We start from the raw sequence: 22,336 nt of genomic DNA, 5'->3' as shown, positions 1-22,336 counted from the left end.
CCGTGGAGAAAGAGATCTGGAAGAAGATGTGGCGGAGTAGTGGTGCGTTACATGGCAAGGAAGCGATGAACCCCTCAAGGGAGTCCTCCGGGATGAAGGCATTGCAGATTGCTCAGGAACCTAAATGGGAGAATGCCAACGTGTCCCTGTACACCTCAGAGGAGAGACAATGATTCAAAAGTAGAACCCTCTTGAACCTCAACTACCTACAAGAATTCAGCAGGAGAAGGAGGTTGCAGAGCCAATGCAGACTTCTGGTCAGCAGGGACATGTTCAGTCAAAACAGTCCTTATGTACCTTGGAATGAGTATCTTTCTCTGCTGAACATATGAAGTGTTTCATCTTCCTTTTCCTTTTCTCATCAGAATGACAAGAGACAGAAGACCCAAGAAGTAGAGAGCATCCTAGTGTCAGAGGGACAGCACCCCAAGACAAAGGAGGAGAGGTCATATCCATTTGAAGTGATTTCTCAGTACTGAAGCTCAACATTGACCATTTATGTTTGGACAGTTTCGAGGATTCTTTGGATTCAAGGTGACATTTTGAGGATCACTCAGACTCAAGTCAGCACTTCGCTGTTTGACAAGTTGGTGTAGCTTCCGGAGCCAACCTGGGTGGGGTGCAGAGACAGTTGCTGTAGATGGTTTTGGTGGTTTTAGCTCCCGTTCGTAAAGCAAGGTTTTGAGCATGGGCTCCAGATTTTTATGTGCTTGAGACATAAAGGCTTTGCAATGGACAGGTATTCATGTTGTGTCCTTCCCCCAGGCAAGGGAGACAGTGGGAATGGGTGTTATGGCCACGGTGTTCTGCCTCGCAATCACAACATCATTTGAAAGAAGATGAGGTGGAACCATATCTGGTAACACTGCCATCAAAAAACAGTCCAAGATTACAACCAAACCAATGGATTGCCAAAACATGGGGCGAGACAAAAGAGGTGTTCTAAGAAGCTGAGTAGTAACCACAGGAATAATAACCAGTTTGAGATGAGAAATTGAAAGAGAAAGTTTAAAAAAAAAAGCTGAGTCAAACAGAGTAGAATACACAGGCAAGGTTCCTTGATGCTGCTAATGTGGGCAGAGGGAAAGGAACTGAGATAAATGAGCAGGAATGCCAAGGGTTAGAGGTCAGCAGAGCTACTGCTAAAGATCTGCCAAGCTATTCCAGAAGGTTCTGAATATGCTCCCTGCAGGCACAGGAATACTTAGTTGTGTGATTCACAGTGACCGCAAAGAAGTTATCTTTTACATGAATAGGTCCCCCCTACTGTAAATCTAGGGGCCATTAAGACTATCTTTTACCCCGGACCAGGAATCGCATTTTGCACGTGAAGTTCATATTGGCCCCGAATTTCTCACAAGCGAATCAGAGGCTTTCACATCAGTTCAGGGGCAAATGCCCCTTGGCACGGGTCTTTTCAACTCAGAGAAAAAGCCGTCTCTTTTTTTTAAAAACGGGTTCGGCAAATATGAACTTGTCCCTGATCATGATTGGGTCAAGTTCATGGGAGGGGTTTAGGTCAGAGGGAGGGCAGAGGGCAGAGCATTCCTTCCCCTTCATCGGAGGAGGAGCCAGAGGAAGGATGCAAAAAATGGAAATCTGGGGATGCAAAGGGCAGTCAGAGGGAGGACAGAGCATTCCCTCCCCTTCATCGGAGGAGGAAGAAGAAGCCAAAGGGTGCCAAGAAATGGAGGAGGAGGAGCCGGGGGGAAAGCAGGGGGCCATGGAGGGCAATCGGGAGCAGGACCCAGAGGAGAAGCACCAGGGAGCTTTCTCCCTTTTTTTATTTTTTAAAATTATTTTTGACAGAAAATGTGCATGTTTTTTGCTACAGGTAGATAGCTATATAGATAGAATGTAATGGAGGAGGAGGAGGAGGAGGAGGAGGAAGAGGAAGGGGCAAGTTCAGGGCAGGTCAGAGGGAGGGCACTGAATGGAGTAAGTCTCTGCTCACCCACCAGGGAGCTTTCTTTTTTTTAATTTTTTTTAAAAATTATTTTTTGCAGACTATGCACATGGTTTTCGCTTCAGGTAGATATATAGATATATAGATAGAATGCTGCTGACTGCCTGCTTCCCTTTCATTTCTGCTTCCAGCAGCAAGGCACTTTGCAAAAGGCATTTGCAGAAGGCTTTTTTTCTACATGAATGCTGCAATGCGAATGTTACAAACATTGCTCTTTCCAATTTGGCAAATTGATACAGAATGCTTTGCTACTGTCTGTAAGGAATTCAGAGGTAGCTGAGGGAAAGCAGTGGATGCATGGTATTTCTGGCATTCCGAGGTAAGGAATTTATTATTATTACTAGGGGTAAAGTCAGAAAAGCTAAAGCACAGAATGAACTCAGGCTTGCTAGAGAGGTTAAGAACAATAAAAAGGGCTTTTTTGGATATGTCCGCAGCAAAAGGAAGAAGAAGGAAATGGTAGGGCCACTGCGTGGAGAAGATGGCAAAATGCTAACAGAAGACAGAGAAAAGGCAGAATTACTCAACACCTTCTTTGCCTCAGTCTTCTCAGAAAAGGAAAAGGGTGTTCAACCTGAGGATAATGGTGCAGAGGACAGAATAGGGGAATTTCAGTACAGAATAAGTAAGGAGATAGTAGAGGAATACCTTGTTTTTCTAAATGAATATAAATCTCCAGGACCAGATGAACTCCATCCAAGGGTATTAAAAGAACTGGCAAATGTAATATTGGAGCCATTGGCAATGATCTTTGAGAACTCCTGGAGAACAGGAGAAATGCCAGCAGACTGGAGGAGGGCAAACGTTGTCCCCATCTTCAAAAAGGGGGAAAAGAGGATCCCAACAATTATCATCCAGTTAGTCTGACATCGATACCAGGAAAGATTCTAGAGCAGATCATTAAAAAGAGAGTCTATGAACATCTAGAAGGCAATGCCATAATCACAAAAAGTCAACACGGGTTTCAGAGAAAGAAGTCATGCCAGACAAATCTAATCTCTTTCTTTGATAAAATTACTAGCTTGGTAGATGAAGGGAATGCTGTGGATATCGTATATCTTGATTTTAGTAAGGCTTTTGACAAAGTTTCCCATGACATTCTTGTTAACAAGCTTATAAAATGTGGGATAGACAAGGCAACTGTTACATGGATTTGTAATTGGTTGACTGACCAAACGCAAAGGGTGCTCAACAATGGCTCCTTTTCATCCTGGAGAGAAGTGACCAGTGGGGTCCCACAGGGTTCTGTCCTGGGCCCAGTGTTATTCAACATCTTTATCAATGACTTAGATGACAGAATTGGAAGCCTTCTTATCAAATTTGCAGATGACACCAAATTAGGAGGAGTAGCTAACACTCCAGAGGACAGGATCAACATTCAAGATGACCTGAATAAACTAGAAAGTTGGGCCACAGCTAACAAAATGAACTTCAACAGGGAGAAATGCAAGGTACTGCACTTAGGGCGGAAAAATAAAATGCACAGATATAGGATGGGAAACATATGGCTGAACGAGACTATGTGTGAAAGGGATTAGGGAGTCCAAGTAGACCACAAGCTGAACATGAGTGAACAGTGTGATGTAGCAGCTAAAAAGGCCAATGCAACTTTAGGCTGCATCAGTAAGAGTATCGTATCTAGATCAAGGGAAGTAATAGTGCCACTCTATTTTGCTTTGGTCAGTCCCCACCTGGAATATTGTGTCCACTTCTGAGCCACAATTCAAAAAGGATGTTGAAAAACTGGAACGTGTCCAAAGGAGGGCAAGTAAAATGGTGAAAGGTCTAGAAACCATGTCCTATGAGGAACGACTTAAGGAGCTGGGGATGTTTAGCCTGGAGAAGAGAAGGTTAAGAGGTGATATGACAGCCCTGTTTAAATACTTGAAGGGATGCCATACTGAGAAGGGAGCTGACTTGTTTTCACTTGCTCCAGAGACTACGACCCGGAGCAATGGATGCAAGCTACAAGAAAAGAGGTTCCACCTCAACATTAGGAAGAACTTCCTGACAGTAAGGGCTGTCCAACAGTGGAACACACTTCCTAGGAGTGTAGTGGAGTCTCCTTCCTTGGAGGTCTTTAAACAGAGGCTACATGGCCATCTGTCGGGGATACTTTGATCTGGATTTCCTGCATGGCAGGGGGTTGGACTGGATGGCCCTTGTGGTCTCTTCCAACTCTATTATTCTATGATTCTATGATTCTATTACGAGGCATTCTGGGGTGGCAAGGAGGGAGGATGCAGGATGCAGAGATGGCATTAGATTGCATTTGGGGGCAAACGGAGCCAATGGAAGATCCATGACCTGCAGTGACCCAAATCCCCACAACTCACACACACACAGAAGGTTTTTAGGTTTGACAAAATGTGCGCATACTGGGCGCCTGTTTTTGTTTTTTTTTTTAAGGAGGGAGAAAAAGGGGAAAGCACACATCTGGTTGGACAATCGCTGTAAGAAACGTCACTTTTACCAAAGTGGAAGAGAATTTGATTGACAGCAAAGGAAGAGTTTTTAAAACCGATTACCGCAAATGCAAACTCTCCTCTAAGAGCTGCAATGGCGTCCAGGGGTAAATAACCCCGATTAAGGTATTTCGTAGTGAGCACTTGCTTCCAGAAAGATTCGGGGGGGGGGGGGCGATTCTGCCCAGTTCCATCCAGGGAAAATAGCTCAGTCTGAATGGGGCCCTACTGTCATCCAATAAACCACTGAACTCAAGCACTAATAGTATTAGAAAAAAATATTTTTTGTTTTCTGTATGCCACACATCATTTTATAAAGCCCTATCAAAGTTCCCTCATTTTCTTTGAAACTTGATTCGATGCATGCTTACTCATATCCTCTACAGTTGAGTGGTTTATACCCAAGCAATTGTACACAACACTGAAGTTTGATTGCCATATCCAAAAGCTACTCCCAACTAAGGTAGACCCACTGATTTAATGAACTATATTAATGGGTTTTACTTAAATGCTGACTTACCAAACTGAGTCAATGGATCTACTCAGATTGTAACAGCCAACTGGATTTAAGCCACAGTAATCATCACCCTTCTTCTTCTGAACTAAAAAGTTCCAAACTCAAAATTTTTGTTTATCATATCACCTCCCTATTCAGCTCTACAATATATTTTTGAATTGTGGTGACCAAAATGTAATTGCACTATAGATTTATATAAAAACAGAGTTCTGGTAGCTTCATCTGACACAATTTGTATTATGACATTACTATTTTATGTAGCTAGTTCAACTTCAGTTTGCAAGGGTTCATTATTTTGTACAACATATACTGAGATAACAGTGTGAATCATTTTGTTAGCTAGAATCTATAGGATTTATTTATGTGATAACTAACTGAAATAAGTACATATACTTCTCCATCTATACTTGCTTCATTCCCCCCCTTTCCTCAATTTTCCCTTGTACCTAGATTGAAGGCCTCATAAAGGTTGGGACCCATCCTGTCAAGCACCATCTACATTTGTTTACATAGCACACACATGGCACTTGAGAGAATAGAGCTTATGTACTAATTTAACAATCATAACAAATAAATTGATGATGTAGTGCCTCTCTTGTGTTCCAATAATAAGAAAGCATACTGACCTCTGTTGCTCATTTTTGTTGTATGTTCTAAATGTTTCAGACTGCTTCTTTGAAAAGTTCTACAAACAAACACATATAACATAAGTTTGGATTTCAGGACTTCTATGTTAAAAATTCATAGTTCATTGTGCATTGCATCTCACTGCTAATCTACAATAATAACAATAAAGAGGATGTGTGTCTACATTTCTATCTCTGTGAAGCTTCAAGACACTGAAACATAGACACCTAAAACTAAGGGGAGCCTTGGGAAATTGCACCTTGGAGTAATTTCATCTTTGAAATGAATTAATTCATTTTAGTTAATTAAAATCTGTCTGTAATCGGCATGTGACATATGTTCTTTTCCCTAGAGGCAGAGATGGGGGAAGACTTGTGATATTCTTTTCTTCAGAGGTCCAGTAGGCACCTTCATATAGTACTTCAATTTTCAAACGCTCCCACTTTGAGCGAAATGCAGCATATAAAAATGCAAAGAGAGAGAAAGAAACTTGCTATCTATTCATGGAGAAAGGAGAATTATTCCTTATTATTTTTAAATCAGTCAAAAAGCAGGGTGAGATCCTGCAGCAAGAGCTGTACCTACAATGAAAAAGTTCCATCATCATAGCTACATCTTTTGTGCAGTCCCCCAAAAACCAACCAAGAAGCCAAGTGACACCACCAAAATAGGAATTTCTGAGGCAATGGGTGAGTGAAGAATTATACACCAAATGGCAAGTATTTTTTTTACAGGCTGCAACAAGGATGCTTACAGGTCCTGCTGCAACTGTTTGTCATAAAGCACTTCGTTACTGGGAGACGGGTGGACATTTCTTCACTTATCACTCCCCCTCCAATGCTTTGTCAATACCTATTCTGTTGGTGCTGTCTGGTTTACAGGGTGGGTAAATATGGCAGATATTTTTAACACAGTTTAAACACTTCTTTTTAACACTATAAAATGTCGTACATCCCGAGTAAAATAACAAATACAAATAGTTCATTTTTAATGAATAAAAGCACATACAGAAAAGTCTTTTTCCATATTCCTTAAAGCTTGTGAATCTCTTTCAAAGCTTTCAATCTCTTTAACCAGACAGGAATGAAGATTTTCCAGCTGTTTAGCCCTGCAAAAATAGAAAGACAATTAAAAGTCATATCTGGGATTAGGGTTCTACTCATGAAAGTTGTTATTGTTAACAGCTCTCAAGTTGTCTTTGACTTATAGTGACCTTATCAATGAGAGACTCTCAAGATACTTTGTCATGAAGAGCTCTGCTTATGTCCTGCAAACCCAGAGCTGTGGCCTATTTGATTGAGTCAATCCACCTGTAATGCAATCTTCTGCTTTTCCTACTGGCTCCTACTTTACCAAGCATATCTTTTCTAAAGAATCATGCTGTTACATGATATGGCCAAGGTATGACAGCCTGGGTTTGGTCATTTTGGCTTCTAGAAAGTTCAGGCTCTTCCGGCTCTAGGTTTCTATGATTTGCTCTAGGAATCATTTATGGGTCATTTGGGCAATCCACAGTATCCATACAACTCTAGCACCACATTTCAAATGAGTTGAGTCTCTTCGTGTCAGAGCTCTTCAGCTTTCACAACCATACATCGCCTCTGCCTAATTATACCCACACCAGAGCCCACCTGGGTCCTTCTGTGTAACATATTCACAAGTCTGGAGGGGCTAACTTGGGAAGGATAGGTCAAGGAATTTTGATTCTACCAGCTCATATGCTCATGCCTAAAACTGTATGCATTTCAATAAATAAAACACTTGCATTTATTTTTGATCAATTATTCCATACTAACCTTTGCTTATGTAATTCACTATTCATGGTATTCATATGCTGGTAAGTGGTTTTCAATGACTGCTTTGTAAAACTGTCCATTCTTTTTGTTCTGCTCTAAAAAACAAAACAAAATTTACAAGATTTTTTTTTTAAAAAATGGGTTCATTCTATTTCAACTAAAACTTGGAAAAGGATACTGTATGCAAAATATTGGAAGCAAGACAGCACTCCTCTAGAGGAAGAATGGTTGGTTAAACTTAGGGAAGCTATGGATTATATTAACCACTGACCTGAGAGACAGATCTAGAAAATCTACTATTGAAAATTGGAACTATCTTAAGATATATAGTATTGCAAACGGATGGAATTTTGATTAAATGGTGAATTTAAGTTAAAAAAGAATAAAATGGAGAAATTTATTGGATTAATATCCAAATAAAACATGTAATCTCTTTGACCTTTATTGTATAGTAGAAGAAAATAGAAATACAGGAACATTACTTTAAGAATAGAAAAAACTATAAAGGAAATTAGATCTATAATGTAAGCTAGTTAAGAAAATGGTGAAAGTACTTGACAAGGGAAGATTCAAAGAATATCAAGAAAAAGTATATGGCTTAATTTTTATATGTTTTATGTAAGTAGAATAGGAAATTCAATGTATAGATGTAGAAGCTATGTGATGTTATATGTTAGTGTATTGTTGTATGTATATTTGTGTAAGTGTTGTCTTTATTAATAAAATTAATTAAAAAATAATAAAAACTTGGAAAAGGAATTTGTTAAGTCTGAATTCCGGCCTCTTCCATGTAACCCAGAAGATTGTACGCCATGGGCAGGTTTACTCTTATCTATTTTATTGTTTGTATGTACAGCGCTGTGCAAATCTACAGTGCTGTATAAATAAAGCATAATAATAATAATAATAATAATAATAATAATAACAACAACAATAACAATATGAATTTGCCAGTCATCTTGAAAGCTTTCAAAATTCCTAAACACATAATTAAAAAATAGAAGAGGTTTAAAAGGAAGAAAAAGGAAAAAAGAAAAAAAATCCAGGGGATTTGCAGTGACCAATGAACATGCACAGTGGATACTGGGGCATTAATATCTACACTGTAGAGCAGGTCTCATTGGATTGCAAAGAAAAGGAAAATAATTTCTGATTTGTGCTAACTCTGTTTTGCATAGAATGGAGGAGGATATAAGCACTGACACTGCTCTGAATGTATCCTTGAGGTAAAGCTTTTGCCAGTAAGGGGCTCTGCTTAATAGTTAAGTGATAAGGTGTCAAATTCAGCAGGATAGCAAGTCCAGAAATCCAGGCTTCAGTAGTTAAATCTCAGAAAACCTTTATTAAGAAATCATAGATCCAGTCCAATGACATTCATTGCCAGAACTGAGCAGCAAATGTTAACACTGCCTAATTAAACTGCACACAACTTCAAATTCCAAGTGGGAATTCTTATCTATTATAATTAACACATTTTCCTCTCTCGTTCCCATACTGCCCCTTCCATGTCATTACCACTAGATCCTTTTCACTGAAATGGCCTTGAACACACTAGATTCATGCTTGCCTCCCTCTTGATATTATCTCAGCACTTATGACTGATATCACCATGTCTCAGCAATAGCTTTTTCTATATATAGTATAACTCGTCATACCAATTACTCAACATTTTATGGCAAGCAAGATGAATATGCAACTCCTGACATAAGGCTGGGTGGGAAAAAACCTCAATAAAATACTTATTTGCTGAAATAATAAATTTCAGGGGAGGAAGTAATCCACATCAAAGCTTGATATAGGATCAGGCAGAATTGTGCTGAAGGACTTAGAGATTCCTAGAAAGTACATATTAATCAAAGCCACAAATGCGGAGGGCTGACTGCATTACCAATAAAAGTACATGTTGGGTGTAGATAAAAAAACCTACCTGGATTTTTCTAGCAAGCTCCTGATGAACCTTCTGACAAATCATTCCTACACTTGAACTGTCAGCATCCCAGCCTTCTCCATCAAAACCAGTTGTGTCATTGATGGATAAAGTAGATATACTTTCAGAAACTGCAAAAAAAAAAGAAGATATTTTATTATGACACAAGTGCCATCTTGAAATGTCTTACTAAATATTTGCTGCAGCACCATGGTCCCACTACCAGCAGTAACTTTAAGTGGAGATATCCATAAGACTGCCAGGTGCCATGACTTCCAAGGCCAGTTTATTTATAATACAGCAAAATTCAAGATTTAATCCAATAGGCTAGCTTTCGATACCCAGTGCCTCACAGTAGCAAACTCGAAAGATACAATAAATAATTCAGACAATCTGAGATGTCTACTATTATAAGTCTGAAGAAGATCCTGACACCTCTTCTAACTATAGTGTGTTGTTTTTCCCTTAAAAAGGTCTCTTCAGATTAAGACAGATGGTGAAATAACATTCTGCACCTTATTCTATAGAATGTATAATGTAAGGATCTAAAACCATCTTCATGGCATCAGAGCAGACCGCAAACATCTCTGGACAAGCCAAGAAAGCCACCAGTTCAGAAATCCTGCAAGCCAAAGTAACGAAAACCAAAACCTTCCAAAACATGTGCTGCAGAGACATGTTAGATATTTTATCAAATGGAAGTTTAATTATAGCTATCAGCACTGAAACATATACAGTTTGGGTATTGCACTAGGTTTTGGAAGGGAAGCACTCTTCAATGTAGTCATGTACAGTGGTGCCTCGGGTTACGAAATTAATTCGTTCCGTGGCACCGTTCGTAACCCGAAAAGCCTTCGTAAGCCGAATTGCCATAGGCGCTAATGGGGAAAAGCCGCGATTCCGTGCGAAAAAGCCGAAAAAAGCACCAAAAGTTTTTTCGTAACCCGAAAAAACATTCGTAACCCGGAACAATGTTTTCCTATGGGATTTTTTCGTATCCCGAAAATTTCGTAACCTGGGTATTTCGTATCCCGAGGTACCACTGTAGTTAAGATGTAAAGGTTTTCTGTTCATTCTAGGGCTGGAAATGGCAAAAAAACCTGCCATTGTAAGGCCCTTGTGCTTATGGAAGAAATTCAGAAAAGTACTTTCAGATGCTGACTGTGATGAACTCCCTTTAGCTTATGAAGGCTCACCAAGAAAGCTCATAAATTCCAGTAGGAGACCAAGAAGAATTTAACTATCATGACAAGGTTTAGAGTAATGCCAGGGCCAACATCCTGTAATCAATGTTTGTTGCACCCTCTATCTTGTACCTAGAAATGAACATAGCTGTGTAGTTTGCTAGGAGGAATCAGGTCTGTCACTGGATGACTGAAATGTTGCACCATGAATTGGAACACTTCATAAGACAGCCTTCATTCTACTCAATCGGAGTTGGTTCATTCCACCATTGTGGGTTCAACATCTCTAAAATGTGTTTGGTTTCTATAGCGAGAATATCACTTTCCACTCATATTAGTAACAGAGCTGCTTCCAGCATCATGGATCATGACTGTTTCTCTCCCTGTTTGTATGGGCCTTGGAAGTCATGGCATCTGTTCTATAAAATAATGCCTTCCTCTCTATTATAATTTGAAACCATGCTAGTAACACTAAATGGATAACATTCAATTCTTTTTTAAAAAACAAAAATACTTTATTCATAATAAAAAATACAAAATCTTGCAATCATAAAACAATGGTATAAAAAAGTTTCATGTTGTTAAAAACTTTCTTTATTAAAATTTTACACAATTCAATTCATTTAAAATAAATCTGACCATAAAGAACAGTGGCTAGATGGAGGATAAATGGATGTAAAATTTGTATTAATGTAATCTATAAGAGGAGACCATTTTTCCTGAACAGGTTTTTGATTTTGTTGTTTTGAGTTATATTTCATATTCATGTTAATTTCTCCATATGCCATTGATCCCAAACTCTTTTCCACCAGCTATCCAGGGATACAAGACCTGTTTTCCAGTTATTAGCCACTTCTAGACGAGCTGCTGTCAGCAAAAAAGATATCAACTTTCTGTTTTTTAAAGATTACCTTTTGTGTATATTGAAAGTAACAAAAGACCTGGGCCAAAAAATAATTTTTGTTTTATAATTGAAGCAATTTGGTTGATCACACTGTGCCAGAAGTGGGTAATTTTGGAATAGTATAACCACATATGGATATAAGTCCCTAAGACTGGACAACTTCTCCAACACAAAGGTGATATAGATTTTATCATCTGTGATTTCCTAACAGGGGTCAGATACCATTTATGTACTAGCTTTAGAAAGTTCTCTCTGGTTAAAGCTGATCTTGATTTCAACACAGAAGATGACCAAATAGCACACCAGTCTGATTCTGGAATTGGTATATTTAGTTCACTTTCCCACAATGTTTTGATACATATGGCATCTTGATATGAATTCAACAAAATGAGATGATATATTTGGGAGACTGAACCTTTACTATTTCCAACAGGATCATTGCATAAAATTTTGAAGGAAGTCATAGATCTCAATCTTTCCCTCTTCTTGAGTAAGCTAGAGGAAAGAGTTTTTATTTGCTTAAATTGAAACCATGAGATCGGTAATGGGTGTAGAGTTGATGCTAAATCTTCAATTGATTTGAGTTTATTATTCTTAAAGAGGTCTTTGATAAATTCCTTTTTCTTCCCAACCTTTATATTGCCAAAATTTATCCTCATGAAAAAAATTTGGATGATGTAAAAATGGACAATTAGGTGACAAATTTGGAGAGAAAATATCTTTCCATTTTTGCCAGATCTCAATGGTAGTTTTAAACCAAGGGTTGTTTAGCCCTTTAATCTCCTTCCCTGATACTTAAAAAAAAAATTACTGTGGAAAGTGTGTACATCTATATTGAGTTCCATTTTTACCCATGGGATCACCTGAGACAATTGAAAAGCTGTAAAATATAATTGAAGATCTGGTATGGCTACCCCCCCCCCCCATTTTTGAGGGGAGGAATCTGATAGATTGAGAGAAACAAGGTTTTTTATTATCAAAAATATGTGTATTAATCAATCTTTGCCACTTTTTAGTTCCTCGAGCTGCTTTCGCGGCGGAATGAAGGAACTGAAGGAGAGCGGGCCGCTAGGGGCTTTATATAGGTGTGGGCGGGGATACCGCCAAAAAGTTGCAGAAAGTTACTTTGCATTCTGCCCAGAGATTCTAGAAGTTTCTGAGCATTGCTGCGCAGGCGCAGAATAACCCATTTGTGTGATTCACAGAGACCACGAAGAAGAAGAAGGACTGCATTATCCCTGCCCATCATGCACTATGAAAGAAACTGTATTCATGTTTGTTCTTGTTGTGTGCCTCCAAGTCATTTCTGACTCATGGCAACCCTAAGGCAGTGAACTTATCATGGGGTTTCTTGGCAAGTTTCTTCAGAGGTTAACCATTGCCTTCCCCTGAGGCTGAGAAAGTGTGAACTTGAGAAAGAGTGCACCACTTTGGCGGGGTACAGACCGCCGCTTTGCAGCGGTCTGCCGCCACCGCCGGCTAGTCCGTGGGGGAGCCGGAGCCTCCACACGGCGCGGCTCCCCTGCGGACTGAAAAAGAAGCTCCAAAATGGGCGCACCAGGGGCGCACTCGCTACGTCACAAAGGACGCGACGCATACGGACGCTCAGCGTCCGATACGCAAAGATAGCGCCGGCTATGTAGAAGGGCCGGCACCATCTTGTACGGACGGAGTCCGTACTAGGCCCAGGGGCGTCTAAAAGAGACGCCCCCTTTTTAAAATGGGACGTCCTCCAGACGTCCCAAATGACAGTGCAGAAAGCCTCTTTGACCTTCCAGATACTAGCATGGGGGCACTTCCTGTCCCTATAGCTATAAAAGGCACAAAAAGAACAAGAAGAGGTCCTGGGGAGAGATATTCTATTTTTCTTCTTTTTGGATGCTGAAGTTAAGGGCTTTTGTCTTTTGTTTCTGCCAGAAGAGCCTCAAGGAATTCCCTGTAGAGTCAGGTGCCTAGAAATATGCATATATCATTATTTTGGCCCTGGCATCAGACTGCTGGGTATTGAGCCAAATTTACCTCCTAACCAATAATACTGCTGCCTGCCATCTGACATAAAATTGCATCATGTCCAGCTAGCATTTGTTATACAGTAAAAACAATTTTTATACTTTTTGATCCCTTGTCTAAGCTTATGCTTGCTCTGCTGAATGCCTACAATTATCTCCAGACCCCAAAAGTGGTCCTTGCAATAATAAAGGTGTGAAAAACACAAAACGATCAGGGTGGGTGGAAAGGGAACAACAGCATAGAAGCATTTGGCCAAAGAGTAGGAACATGAGTTGACCACATACAGCTGTAGCAAGTTGCCCTCCTATGCTGGGGAACTCCAGGAAGACCTCACTGGTTAATTAAACTATCTGCCAAAGCAAGCAGAAAGAGCAATTCATCTATAGAATGACATTAAACACTATGGAAAAAAGAGTGCAGGTAGCAGGGCGTGAACATGTGTCCAGGTATTTTATGTATCATTCCCAACTCCAGTGATTTTGAAAGTTAACTCCAGCTGACCTTTGTAAGTGTTTTCATCTGTTTTAAATAACTTTCTAGGAAGTAGTTTTGTTTTCATTTTCTCTCTTCTGATTTCTTCTTCATCAGAATCAGCTTCTGTCTCCTCTTGATACAACCGCTTGAAATTACTATGTACAGTAGGCCCTTTAATAAGAAAAGATTTAAATGACTGTAATATGTGTAACGATTTACAAATCAAAAATAGTGAAGTGCCAAAAAATTTATGTCAGCATCTTCTTCATGCCAAAAGATTTCATCGGAGGCACAATTTGTGCTTTTTTAGGGCATCACAACGTGGCAATAGGATAAAAAAGAGGAAAAACTACAGTGGCACTTTGACAAGGAAAAGTCAAGGATAGGTCAATAATTTGTAATCATGGGCTTAGAAAGTTAGAGCCCAAACCATAGAATAACCAGTTTTGTTCACTATGTAAGTTATAAAGAAAAAAACTTTATAAGGGGTTCAATGTTATATAATTAAGATCTATTACATCCAATCATATTTCAGAATGAAATTTACATACCAGATTCATGTATATGAGCAAGAAGTTCTTCATGACATAATTCTTCTTTACTAGGAGTAGATGACTGAGATACAGATGTAGGAGCCTAAAAATTGTTATATAATATCAACCAACAAAAACATTTGTAAAATTGTCATTTGCAAGATCATCTTATGCTAACCTAACAAGTAAAAATTTCCCATAAAGCAACATCCACCAGTCATACCAAGAATGCAATGATGTGGCATCAATACTTGAGTTCCAGGTATACAGCATCCCAAGCCTTCTCTCATAATTTACTTAGCACACTTCCTGTTCCTTTTCTAGCAAATAATAATTATCTACCTCCTTCTTGTGCTAGAGTACTGGTCCATGTAGTGAGGGCTGATATACTAATGAAGCATGCTCCTCTCCAATAAAATCTTTTGTGGTGAAATAAAACTTTTATTAAACCATGTTCTGTTGTTCTAAGCTAACAACTTCATTTTAAAGCATAATGCATGGTCTGCTGTGTGCACACCATCTGTATATATACAGGTTTGTTGCATATATGTGCACCCATATGTGTTTGTGTGCGTGTATCACCAATATACACAGCAGAAACTGGAGACACATCTCAAGCTACTAAAAGATGGAGGTTGTATTTGTAATATGTCTTTGTGTACTCTTAAGGCTTTCAGAGGGAAATAGAGGCAGCATGGTGTAGTGGTTTCAGCATTGGACTATCACTCTGGAGACGAGGCTTTGATTCCTCACTCAGCCATTGGGTGACCTTAGGCAAGTCACACAGTCTCAACCTCAGAAAACTCCATAATAGGCTTGCCTTAGGGTCACCATAAGTCAGAAATGACTTGAAAACACACAACAACAACAACAACAACAACAACAGGACTATAAAAATTTTAGAAGGAAAAATATAGATACATAAAATTAGATGTAAGATAAAATTAGACATAAAATTATCAGATAAAATTACGGTACACATAAAATTGTCAGTATCAGATACATAAAAGTATTATATTATTACATGGAGAAGAGAAAGTTAAGAGGTGATATGATAGCCCTGTTTAAATATTTGAAGGGATGTCATACTGAAGATGAAGCAAAGTTGTTTTCTGCTGCTCCAGAGAATAGGACACACAACAACTGATTTAAACTACACACACACACACAAAATCCACCTAAACATTAGGAAGAACTTCCTGAAAGAAAGAACAACTCAACAGTGGAACACACTGCCTTGGAAAGTGGTGGAGTCTTCTTCTTTGGAGGTTTTTAAACGGAGTTGGATGGTCATCTGCCAGGGAGTGCTCTGATTGTGTATTCCTGCATGGAAGGGGATTTGACTTGATGGCCCTTGAGGTCTCTTTCAACTCTATGATTCTAGTATATTGTCTATCACTTGTATATAACACCTTAAAATCAAACATCAGAAATTTCTCCAGCAGAAACTCTCAAAGCATTTACTGGATAACTGTAAACATGGCTGAACAAAGGCTATAATGTTTTTTACATATATCTTGTAGGCACATGGTAGAAAGAATATAAACATTCAAAGAGTGATAGATGTAACTGGTTTAAAGGGAGAGGGACCATAACAAAACTCTAAAAGAAAATCTTCCATCTTTTGAGCATCTTGAGATATGTCTCACCTTTCTTCTGTGGATTTCAAGAAAACACAGTAACCTATTTGCTTACAGGTCCCAGCACCTGGAAGACTGCTGGCAATAGGATAACAGTAACAGTAGTACTGTATACGGTAACAGTAATTTAAAAAAACAAAAACAAAAAAGATATGTTTTTTCTCCTAAATATATGAAATGCAAACCAGAACAGAACTTTGATATTAAAGAAAATAATATTGGCTCAGCTATCACATACCTCTCCTCTGCTTCCCATGGGATTTTCTGAAAAGTCTTTTAGTTCTATATCAGATGATTTGTTTAAAGGATAATGCTTTGTGCTTGTTGCTTCATTGGTATCATATGTTTTCTCCTCAAGTTTAGTAATGTCTGCATCTTGGTTACTAGTATTTTTTTTTCTTGTAGTTAAGGAGCTAAGATTGGGCTACAAATAAAAAAGGAATTTTCAATTATCCTACAGACAGAAGCATATATTTTGCCAAAGGAAGCATCTACCTAATCACTTCTCTAAGTGATTAGTACAATCCTATATAAACTTACCAGAGAGTTAAATTCAATTGAACTCAGTGGGGCTTACTTCTTATAAGATCTGTATGCATGAGTCGGCATGGGAAAATTCCTAAAGATATGTACTATCAAGCACCACTGAATTCAATGGAACTGTGATGGAATACATCAGGAAAATCAAATTATGACACAATCATTTGCTTCCATGACTCTGTGCCTGTGATTTCATCCTTATCATAGGGAATGCTTAGGAAAAAAACATCATTATCCTAAATACTCATGAGTAGAAAAGGCAGGAGTGAGGGCAATGTCTTTTATACGTTGCATTTTGTCTCATATACCAAAGGTTAAAAGCAGACAGCTATAATCCCAATCCTTGCCAAATTACTAGGGCTCTAAGCTTTCCATGGATATTTCCCCACTGAAAATAGGAATTAATTGTAAACAAATAAGTCTTGGACACATACATCAGAATAATGTTTTTTTCAAATGTAATATCTAGATTCAAAAAATAAATATGGATAAATGTAATATAGAATAAATAAATATAAAATAGATGTTAAAATACATTGTAAATGTTTACCAAAGAAAATGAACTTGAAACTGGTGACAAATCTTCAATTCCGAACACCAGTTTTCTGCCCTTTTCTGAAAGCTGTTTTAATTGTATACTTTCATTATTAATTTCTGCTATACCAGACATGTTTTTAATATCATCTAAAGATTTCTCCTTTTCAGATATTAATTCTTTTTCGGGTGTTAACAAGGATGATAAGGATGATCTTCCTGGTGATATATGTTCTTCAGTAGATTGTTCCAATCCATACTTCTCACAACCTAAACAATAAAGGGATAATGTATATATATCTTCATGTATAAGTTTAGAAATTTTAGAAATTGACCCCCCAAAATGGGTCAATTTATCTGTGGATCAGTAAGTACTGTACTTTAACTCTTACCAAAAAAAAAGGAGCCAACTCCTTTCCCAAGTAGAGTGGTGGAAAGAAAGAGCTTAGTAAGTACCGGGACCACCTAAAAGAAGTACCCCCCCCCCTTCTACTTTCTCCACCGTGGCACCACTTCTGTCTTTTTTGAATCCATGGGTGGGAAAACTGGCAGTGGCAGCTCTTTGGCACAAGACATTTGTGTATGTTTGCCAGCTTTTCTGGGTACAATTAGGCAAAGTAATCACATTCAAGTTTAAGGCTATGTATCTAAATTTTTAGATATGGGATAATTGGATTTGTTAACAGAAAATTAAAAATGATTTCCAACAGGGGCCCAGTGCAGACCAACCATTAAGGCCAACCTGGGAGCAGAGTCGGGGTGTGACATCCACGACGCATGCCCCAACTCTGCCCCCAGGGCACTGTGATGCCGCACACTGCTCCACACAGTGTGCAGTGTCATGGCATTCCTCTAGTGCTGTGTCCACATGATGCAGCGCCAAAGCATTGCCTTAAAGCCACAATGCCACAGCTATCATGCCCTTTTCAGGTTGCAAACAGGAGCTGCTTTTTGTGGCTCTTTTTTGTGTCCTGGAAAGGCCAGATCATGGCTGTGGCATGCGGTTGCCACGGTCATGAACTGGCAAGCTGAAGGCGGCTGCAGGCTGCCCCTTAGGGGCAGTCTGCACAGCTCCTGAGTGTGTAAATTAAAATAATAAAGAAAAAGGGGAACTATTAAAAAGAAGTAATGAAAAGATGTATATATATAAAAATAGATTTGTAAGATGAAATCGAAAATCCTATAAAGGAGAATGAGTTGACTTGTTAAATTGGTACTCAATAATGGCTTTAGATAAGAGGAATTATTTTAAAAATGCAAGAATTACAAATAAACATAAAAGAAGAAAATACATTATTAGAAGAAATAATAAAAAATAAACTGAGAAAAAGTTTAATTGGCAAAATATACATGGCTATGCTGAAGGTTTGAAAGCTTATTGGGATAAAAAATAAAAACAATAGAAGAGATTGAAGTACAGATTCAAAAAATAGTAAAGAATAAAAATACTAACCTCTCATTCTTTGGATGGCATGGATAAGCAAACCATAACATTGTGATGTATCCAAGCTACCCCACTACAGGAAGGGAAAAGGCTGCCCTAACTAGCTTACAAAATGCAGCACAGTCTGCCCAAATGCAGATTGCACTAAGTTATATTTATCAATTTTGTAATACTAGAAAGGCTCTTTCTAACCAACTACATTATGAGCATCCTCTAATAATGATGGTACAATGTAAGTGGCACTGTTTGACAAGGAATGAGTCAAATGTGGCCATACATATTGCTGTCTAGGGATCTTTGCCAAATTGTAGCATAGACAAATCCATGTTTTTAATCATTGTGCCAAAAGCAACTTTGAAGCTTTATGAAAGAGATTCCACCTCAACCTTAGGCGTAACTTCCTGACTGTAAGGGCTGTCTGGCAGTGGAACACTCTCCCTCAGAGTGTAGTGGAGTCTCCTTCTTTGGAGGTCTTTAAGCAGAGGCTGGATGGCCATCTGTCAGGGATGCTTTGATTGAGATTTCCTGCATGGCAGGGGGTTGGACAGGATGGCCCTTGTGGTCTCTTTCAACTCTATGATTCTATGACCTAAACACCTAGAACTGAATGAGACAAATAATGCCTCTGCTCTCCTTATCCATTTAGTTCTGGAAATAAATGGTTTTGCTGCACTTCTTGGGTCCAAAGTATTAATTTCTTCTCTAAGTCATGAGTTGCATTCGGGCAAAAACATAGTAACTTAATGGATTAGATTAGTCCTTTGTTCAGTCTACACTTTGACAGAAATGATGGAACCAATGTCAAGGTTAGCTTTTTTTGATACCACTTATACAAGGAGGGATGTATTGGTAAAGCTGCTAATTTCAATATATATCTTGCTGAAATTATGGCTAATGAGAAAAGGATTTAACAAGTGAGTAACCTCAAAAAAGCTTCTCTTAGTGGCTCAAATGGCAGCTATATCAACTCATTCAAAACCAAATTCAGATTCCATGTTAGAAATCTATATACACTTGGTGGCACTTCCAAAGTTGCTGTCCTGAGGAACCTCTGTACATGAGGATGTAAGAATAGGGCCAAACCTTCTGGATTGTTAAATTAGACACCTGCCTGTTCAATGTATTTTGTCTTAACCCCTTCTCAACTCCTTCTTGAAGATACTCCAGAATATTTTGGGCAAAGCAAACTGGCAAAAAAACACTGGCTTTGAGGTTTTGAGGTGGCATAGGGGCATGGCGTATGCACACCACATGCCCCAACGCCACCCCCAAGCTGGTGTCACACCGCCCCGGTGACCATACATTGGACAGCATTTCTGTTATGCGTCATTTACATGCACCACACTGCAGAAATGGCTCAAAAAGGTGCAGCTTTCTACTTCTTTTTTGAGCTGGCAAATAGCTGGATCGGGGTCATAGCGTGTGGTGACCACAGCCCTGATCCAGCACTCAAAGGGGCCTTCTATTTCGTCCCTTTTTTACTTTTACCTTGCTTATATCAATATCATATGAGAGACACCAGGTTACAAATACTTTCCAATTAGAATTGTATATTCTATGTGTGGAAGACCTTCTTGAAGCTATGATGGTCTCCACACCTGCTTTTGCATATCCTTGTTGACTCAAATGTCTCCTTTCAATGTTGATGGAGTTAGTTTCATCCATCCTGGACTGTGGTGCTTCACTGGTCCTTGCTGGAGTAAATTTTGCTTATTTCATAACGGCTAACATTGTCTTATTGACAGATGAAGTAACAGAGGAAACCAAATTCTCCTTGGCCAGTACAGTGTTATTAACACAACAGTTGCTCTTTCTTTGTATATTTTTGCCAGCACCCTCAGAATAAGTGGAATTGGAGGAAAGGCGTACATACGTCCTGGAGGCCAAACTATCATTCTGAGCCTCTGCTTTCATATATGAAAAAGTACCTTTTAAGTTTGAAATTGGTTCCAAAGGTGAACAAGTCCACCTGGGATGCCCAAATTTGTTGTTTAATGGGTTGAATACCTCTGAATTCAGAGGCCACTCTCAGTACTAAATCTTGTTTCTGTTCAGGAAATCAGCATCCATGTTCAAAGATCCCTTGAGGTACACTGCTGAGAGAGACTCCATTACCTGTTCTGCCCAATGTAAGATCTGATTGGCTTCTCTTATCAGCTGTACCAATCTCCCCCTTGTTTTGAAATGTATGATTTCACTGTCATGTTGTCTGTCACTATTTGCACAATTTGACCTCTAGTTATATTTCAAATTTCGGAAATGTCTGTCTTACAGCTTTCAGCCCTTAAGAAATTTATACAGTGATTCAAGTCCATACCAGATCATGTGACCCCTAACCAGTCAGGCTCATGCCTGTCGTTACTACAGTGCGCCCGCATCATATGCGGGTGCACTTTACACAGCTTTCAGCATACGCTGAAAACTGCGCAAGGAGAAGGGGTGGTGCATCCCATAGGGAGTAATGGGGTGTGCGCCCATGGCACACGCACACCACCACATGCACAAGCCCCATTCATTTAAATGGGGCTTGAGCATAGGTGGAATTTGCTTTACACGGGGGAGTCCAGAATGGAACCCCCGCGTAAAGCAAGGGCACACTGTATAATCTCCTGTGGTACAAATGGTACACTCCTGTTCAAATGACCTTTGACCTTCCATCTTCAAATCCTGCATATTATTCATTTAATAGTGGCATTTGGTTGCTCTTGATAATCAATGTGGCCTCAGAATTTACTGCAGCATTCTGGTATGCAGTCTTGTACAAAGTACTAGTTGAATTGTGGATATCAGTAATCCCATAATTCTTGAATACCCACAATAAGGTATTCTAGATCTAATATAAATTGACAAGTTTATAGTTAGAATGCCTTCACTGCTGGATCTAGAAGGAAGCATTGCTGGTGTTTTACAGAAAAACAAACAAAGAAACAAACACAACAACAACACAGGAATACACTATTAAAATTAATTATAATTATCTGATAACTATTAAGAAATGTAAGTTATTAATATAGAATTTATGTTCATGTTTCACCTAGCAGTCAATAAAACAAATAAATCTACAAGTAAAAATATAAAACTTACATCTCAGTATCTCAGGAGAAGCTGGATTTTCAAATGAAGACAGAGACGATAAATCCATTTGTCTTTTTAGTCCTGAATCTTTTGATTTGCTTGACCTTTTTGGTTGATTTATCAAGATTCCTTTGGTTGTTTCACTTGAAACAATACTTTGATTTTCCTTTAGTTTATGAGCAGCTTTCTTTTTTATATTTTTAGGTTCTGGCTAGAAGGACAACAATGTCATCAGCTATATATACTTGATATATTATGAGTGGTTACGTCAGGGGTAGGCAACCTTTTTGAGCCGGGGGCCAGGTTGGTGTCCCCCAGACAACGGGGGGGGGGGGGGGGAGTCAATAAATAAATAAATAAATAATATAGAATAACATTTTCAAATGTAGGACACATTTTTTTTAAAATGGAGGACATGCCAAAAAATTTGATGATTTTTTTTAAATTTTAATATAAATGCATGTTTCTTAGGCAAGATCAAAATGGAGGACATTTGGGCATTATTCCTAGACAAATGGCAGAAATGTACTTCCCTTTCTGGCCAACCCCCCCTCCTCCCCATTCCAAACAGCACATCTGGGCAATGAACATGGCTTTACTTAACATGGCCTCTTGCATATTTCAGAGGCTTATTGCATAACCAAACTCTTTGGGTTTCACACTGAACATGGGTTCACATGGCTATGCATATTGAACATGT

General features: G+C 38.9%; 1 protein-coding gene across 2 annotated transcripts in view; it reads right to left on the bottom strand.

Moving 5' to 3' along the window:
* The window catches only part of LOC121927749 (synaptonemal complex protein 2-like), a 42,790-nt gene that overhangs the window by 7,809 nt on the left and 12,645 nt on the right, over positions 1-22,336 (bottom strand). For both annotated transcript variants that reach the window (XM_042461606.1, XM_042461608.1), the window contains 9 exons: positions 21,646-21,847; positions 17,134-17,387; positions 16,282-16,467; positions 14,422-14,506; positions 13,898-14,041; positions 9,299-9,429; positions 7,372-7,466; positions 6,584-6,683; positions 5,575-5,633 (listed from right to left, as the gene is read on the bottom strand). In XM_042461606.1, the coding sequence (XP_042317540.1) occupies positions 5,575-5,633; positions 6,584-6,683; positions 7,372-7,466; positions 9,299-9,429; positions 13,898-14,041; positions 14,422-14,506; positions 16,282-16,467; positions 17,134-17,387; positions 21,646-21,847 (1,256 nt within the window). The remainder of the gene's footprint in view (positions 1-5,574; positions 5,634-6,583; positions 6,684-7,371; positions 7,467-9,298; positions 9,430-13,897; positions 14,042-14,421; positions 14,507-16,281; positions 16,468-17,133; positions 17,388-21,645; positions 21,848-22,336) is intronic.

This window comes from Sceloporus undulatus, chromosome 4 (assembly GCF_019175285.1).
Source record: "Sceloporus undulatus isolate JIND9_A2432 ecotype Alabama chromosome 4, SceUnd_v1.1, whole genome shotgun sequence".
NCBI lineage: Eukaryota > Metazoa > Chordata > Lepidosauria > Squamata > Phrynosomatidae > Sceloporus > Sceloporus undulatus.
Note: the sequence above shows the minus strand (reverse complement) of the source record. Positions and strands in the feature narration are given on the sequence as shown.